At 39.0% G+C, this 6000-nt stretch overlaps 1 protein-coding gene across 1 annotated transcript in view; it reads left to right on the top strand.

Annotated features, from left to right (window-relative positions):
* The window catches only part of LOC139121181 (uncharacterized), a 33324-nt gene extending 27324 nt beyond the window's left edge, over positions 1 to 6000 (top strand). Inside the window, exon 14 of the mRNA XM_070685868.1 lies at positions 859 to 6000. Within this exon, the coding sequence (XP_070541969.1) occupies positions 859 to 1965 (1107 nt within the window). The 3' untranslated portion in view covers positions 1966 to 6000. The remainder of the gene's footprint in view (positions 1 to 858) is intronic.

Here is a 6000-nt window from a genome sequence, read left to right on the forward strand (position 1 = left end):
ATTGTAAATTTCTAAAAAAAATTTTTTCCAAATGAGAAAAGCTGTGCTAATTTTTTTTTCTGAGTAAATTTTCAGATTTATGATTTTTATTTAGTTCGACGCTGTCTGAGGATACAATGTACATCCATATCACTAGCGCAAATAAGATTGCGTGCTGTAACTACAACATACATATGGCCTAGTGATTTATATTGCTGATAGATTTTGCGAAATGTTGCAGATCATCTTTTGACAAGCTGAGAAGCTGTTTGCAAAAAATGTGGTGAAATTTCAATATTTGTGTTTTTAGGACAATTTTTGCCCTTTTTTGATCAAAACATCTATTTCTCTGTAGCAGCATGTCCAACTTTTGTCATTCTTGTTTTTCTGGTTCAAATATTTCTTGTTGTTTTTCTGGTTGTACTGTGCAGAAATCATTGTCATAACATCAACGTAGAATTATCCTGCACTGAACAGATAGAAACAACATTTATTGTTGATCTTTGGTAACCCATACTGGTATATACCAATTCTGATCAAATGTGAGCGACACCGTATAATTGTGGTATTTTTATGTGCAGTGTTTCATCTAGACAGGGGAATGGAGGATCATCCCTCTGTTGACATGTTGGCACCCCTTGTAATTTGTGGAAGTGGAGACCATCTCCCCATGAAATGGTGCAGTCACATCTTAGAGATACAATGACACAGGTGAAAATTGGTGAAATTCCCCCTAAATTTTCTGGTAAAGTGGGGACATTGGGAAAACATCCCCTCCCGTTGATACCATCCTGGAGGAAATGCTGTATGTGATGTGCTATACAACAAATAATATTAAAATATCTTTGTATTCTTTCTCTCTTCTACTCCAACACTCAGGTTCAAGAAAGCATCTGTAACTTCCAAGATCCAGACCTGATCCATTCTATCTTTAAAGTTCTCAAGGAGAGAGCGGAACTGGACAGCCAGATTGACATGATTGCCGTGGTCAGGGTAGGCATTGCAGGCATCAAATGCTTCAAGCATGTCAGTCCGTCATCACGCAGGTTCTACTACACGTCATCGTTCCATCACCAGAACGACGTCTTCCATCTAGCCGCAAAGCTGGGAGTCGAGGGCGTGCCGCTGTTCCTAGGGAGCTGGCAGGACTACCTGAAACCGGCAGAGATTATGGATTACCTCAGGAAACTTAAGAATGCAATGGGGCAGGACGAGTGGGCTGCCCTTCCAGACATCATAGTGGAACTGCTGACAGAGTACCTATCGTTGTCGCCGATGCTAACTGATAGCAATATAGAGGACATGATGATTGTGTTTGACTTGGAAAACCGCAAACTGTCCGTGGTGCCAAACATTATCCTTGCCAATGCCAGCAAGTACGAGGCCAACAGCCTATTCCGGCTGGCACGGCATTACTTCAAGCGAGGGCGCCACCCATCTGGCTCAAGCCAGAAGCTTATTGAAGCAGCGTTTGAGAATCTGAATAACTCTGTGCTTCTTGGAAGGGAGGAGAGCATAATGCACTATGTGAAATGGGCTTTCACTTCGTGCACTGCCACCCAGATCAATATCCTGCTTTCCAAAGTGAAAGACTTCAAGAGATGCTACAGCTCAGTGGCACAGGTCTACGGCAAGAACTTGTCCCGATTCTGGGGCTCGCGGAAGCAGGACTTCGAGAAATTCCAAGATGTCCTGCGAGAGAGGAACGGACAGGTGAAGTTCCAGCAGCCATTTTCGGAGATCATTCTGGCAGGGTACAAGGGGTTCTTCTCCGGCTGGCTCAGCAGGATCGAAACGACAACCAACGTGTATCAGGACTTTGTGGAAGCCCTCCAGGTTTCAATTTCAAAGTGTGCGGAAGTCAGCAAGGAGGTCTTCAGAAGGGAAGTCATGAGGCCCATCCGTGAAGCCGACGAGTGCACCCGCAAACCAAAACTATGCTCCCTCATGGATAGAACTTTCCCGGAGATCAAACAGGAAAATTGACTGGAGAGAGCAATCTCGGAAATGCTTCAGTGGCTGGAGTGATAATGCTAAAACAAAGACAGAAAGCTGAACAAAACTTTACTACTGTAATATTGAAGACATTTGATTTCTTTTTTATGCCATATATGTCGTTGTATATGTTTCCAAGTACTCAATTTTTTGGGTTTAAAAAGTATATTGTTGTAATAGGAATGCGTTGTTTTGCCGAAAAACAAGAATCATATTTTGCTATAGCATTATTGAAGAAAATATCATGGCCTTATGATACAAACATACATTAAACAGTGCATAGTGCATTTTTCATCTGTGCACACTTTGTCAACAAAATGTAATTTAGCATTCAATAGTCTAGAGTTGTTCCAGGCATGTGAGAAAGCAACATTCCTTGCCAGCAAACTTTAGACAGCTGAACTTCATGTAAATGTCCCGACCTCTGACCTTTGACCAGTTCATCATGTGTTTGCTCTGAAACTTCTTTGTGGCAGTAGGAAACTTCCGATCAAAAAAGTCGTTTAAACAGTCTTTCAGAATAGTATGCAGAGAGTGAATACATATTTAATTCCAGAGGGCCTGCAAACGTGTCCTTTGGAACTGTTGCTTTTGCACGAGTTCTTTGGACATTTCTTGTGTCGGAATGTTGACTTCCATATTAGAGTCCCCGCACTCCATTGCATCAAATTACCCAAAGTTTTTAATTGTGTGTTTTCTGTCATGCAAAACAGCAATTATTTTGTTTTTTTCCAAAAGAAATGAAAATAGAATGAAAGTAAAAACACTGGATGATTGAAACCATTTCAGTCAAGTAGAACCCCAGGTTGAATGTCATTACAGAATATGGTTTTGAGAATGAAAGGTAACAGAGGCATGAAGTTCAGTGTTTAAAGTTTGTGATAAATTGTGTAACCCAAGCCAGTAGCCACATATTAGATTTATTTGACTTACACTTTCATTATTTCTGTCTTCAAAGCTGTTTTTATGTTGGGACATATCAGCTTTATCTCTGTGATTCCACTTGTAAAGAGTTCCAATTTGTTTCCTGTCTTGATTTCACAGAAGCTATGAAGGGAAACTTCTAAGGTTTATATTCTGGTTCAAGTTCTTGAAAATTATAAGTTCCTCGTTGTTTATGTATATTTCTTTCTCACATCATAATATTACCCCTCCGTTATTCAGTGTGTAGTGGTACGTTGAATTCACTAAAGTTCAGATGAATTAACTGATGAAAAAGATATCAAGACGGTAGGTGAAAGATAAGTTCACATACAGGGCACCTGTTCAGTATTTGTGTCAATATGATTTAATTAGCTGTATGCCATATCACTTCCAGTCATGTTTATCTGTTTTTTTATCCAACCAAATTACTATGTGTTACATATCCCATGACACCATACAGATTTCTTTTTTGCCAATCCTGACTCTTGCCCAATTACATTCATGCTATCACATTACCGGCAGAGGGAGGCCTCATTGGCAAGAAGTAGCCTTATGTGTTATATGTATACAGTATTTGAATTTTTGTCTAGTTTTGTTCGCTGCCCCAGCCTACCACTTGCCGGAACAGGTTTATGGCCGCATTGTACAAAATACTGGTCACACTCATTTAAAATCAACCAGCTGTAACTAGTGATGTATTTTCCAGTAGTCTTGTTCCATTTTGTAAAATCATGTACAAATGCCCAGTGTTGCACTTGTGTACACAACCTACATGTGTATAGGTCAAATTTGTGTGTTGACAACAGAATTTTATTGTTGACAAGAAAGTGTTTGTCAACAATAATATTGCATTGCATTGTTTGCAAGGCAAAACTTTATATTTCAACATGGAGTAGGAAGAAGGAACAGAATACTGGAAATGCCATCAAAAGTTACAGCTGTTTTTGAGTGGACCAGGTACAAACAAAACCATGTACTCAAATGTGCATAGAAATACGCATAATATATCTGTTTGTACGTGCGAGTTTGTTTGTACTGCCATCAGGTGATCTCTGTGGCATACTGAGACTGTAGGACACCATGCATCTTTTTATTCTGGGATAGAACCTTTGCCTTTATCCTGCTGTAGGTGTGGTTTTCTGACTCTGGTTATTATTTCCACTATTATATAAGGTTATGAATGAAGTTTGGTTCTGTGAGGCCAAGTTTTCAGCAGTTCTGACCATCCAATATCAGTTCATAAATAATATGAAATGGACAGAATCATTCAATCAAATCATACAGGAAACAGTCTGGACTGTACTGGAGATGCTGCGTTGGGTCCGAAACATCAAATTTTCAGTGTTTCACCTCTCAGCCATTCTGGTCAGACATTTGTTTGATTCTCAAACTACACACTCCAGTACCACTGCATTTTTCAATACCTGCTATATTGAAGATTTTTTCTCTACTGGTTAGTTGCATGACAGCTAATGTGTTTGATGAACAGTACAGAGTTGCCCTGCCATTTGGAAAATTCTCCATTTCTATAGATTAATACATACATTTACGATGAACTGATGGCTAATTTGCATATGTAGATTAATGCACATAGAATCTTCGTTGGTAAGGGAGTCTCAATTTTTAAGACCAATGTCTGAGGTCTCGCTAACCCTAAATGTACCATTTCCTTTCACATTTTGAAAAGCACGTTTATTCATGATGGCGTTTCAAAACTTTGTATAATGTATTGCCATTTGATGTGAAGTTCAGCTTTCATAATAGCGCATGGATTCAATGTGGACAAGATTTCTCTCATTAGCTTACCAGATGTTTTGCAATTTGTTGGTGTAGTATTCTGTAGCATGTAGCCATTTCTCAAATTTTTTCAGTCATGCGTTTTTGGATGTTTGAGACTTGAAGCAATGGAGACTCCTTGCTTGCAGTGCACAACCCAGTCTGTGCTTTGAAGTCAAATCTTCAATTAAAAATATTCAAACATGGTAGATTACATTTTCAAGATCTCTTGTACCAATGGTGACATGGGTCTCTAGTGGCCATGTGTCATATGTTTGCATCACCAAACTTTCTTTTCATCATCAGCAGGCAAAGTTGGGCCAATCAGAACAGGTTAGATAGCTAGGGAGATTGACTCCTATCAAATAGGTCTTTTAGACCCGAATAAGATAATAGAATATGACAGCGTAGGAAAGTTTACAGTTGAGTGTATACAGATTTGTACATGAGGGTTAGAAAAATTGATAAAAGAACTGTTACATATATTCGTACCATTCCAAGAACAGGTGTTACAGGGTGTTTTACCGTCTAGTTTTTTCAAAATCAATGAATGAAAAGAGAGTGTACAAATCAACTTTTTGGTTTCAATCTGAGACTTTACATTGCAAACCACTGTGTCCTACTGCGACGCAATTTTGTACAATGCCTGCACCCATCCTGTATTAACCCTTTGCACCCTGACCCCTTGTGACCTATGACATCATATGGACATTTTTTTCTGAGCCGGGTTCAAAGGGTTAAGGGCCCAAGCCCAATGGGTGTGGTGAGCCCCTATTGGTTTTACACTATTCTTTGATTTTTTCAAAGGTAGTGCAGATAGACCCATTGATTGGATACTAGCATGTGTTGAAGTATGCGTCGTCAAACATAAAAGTAAAAAAAGCCTGGCTTGTGCACTCTGGCATTACTGACCTGCGTTGTAACAAACATTGCAAGCAAATGAACTTTTACAAACCCTGTTGCAATATTTTATAAGTATATACTGGTTTAGATTTTCAAGTAGCAATTGACTAAATTAGCAAACTGGATTTGGTATGTGGTCTGTCGCCAACAGGCTATTGTTGCAACTGAAGACCGGTCCATTTTGACCAATGTACATAAAGTATTTGGACATTTATCATTTCTTTTGTGAAAGAATACTCGTTTTACACTTTCTGTTTTTTGGAAAGTGCTTGCATTCTTAATTTTCTTGACTATATGCTAAAACTTTCAAACTGGAACCTCCATGTTTTCGCACAGTGATCATTTTGCCCGTGTAAATACCATGTTTTCTTTTTCCAAGAAAATAAAAATGTGCATTCCCAATTGGAATTCTGTTTAGCAAAA

Source organism: Ptychodera flava, chromosome 21, assembly GCF_041260155.1.
Source record: "Ptychodera flava strain L36383 chromosome 21, AS_Pfla_20210202, whole genome shotgun sequence".
NCBI classification, from domain to species: Eukaryota; Metazoa; Hemichordata; class Enteropneusta; family Ptychoderidae; genus Ptychodera; species Ptychodera flava.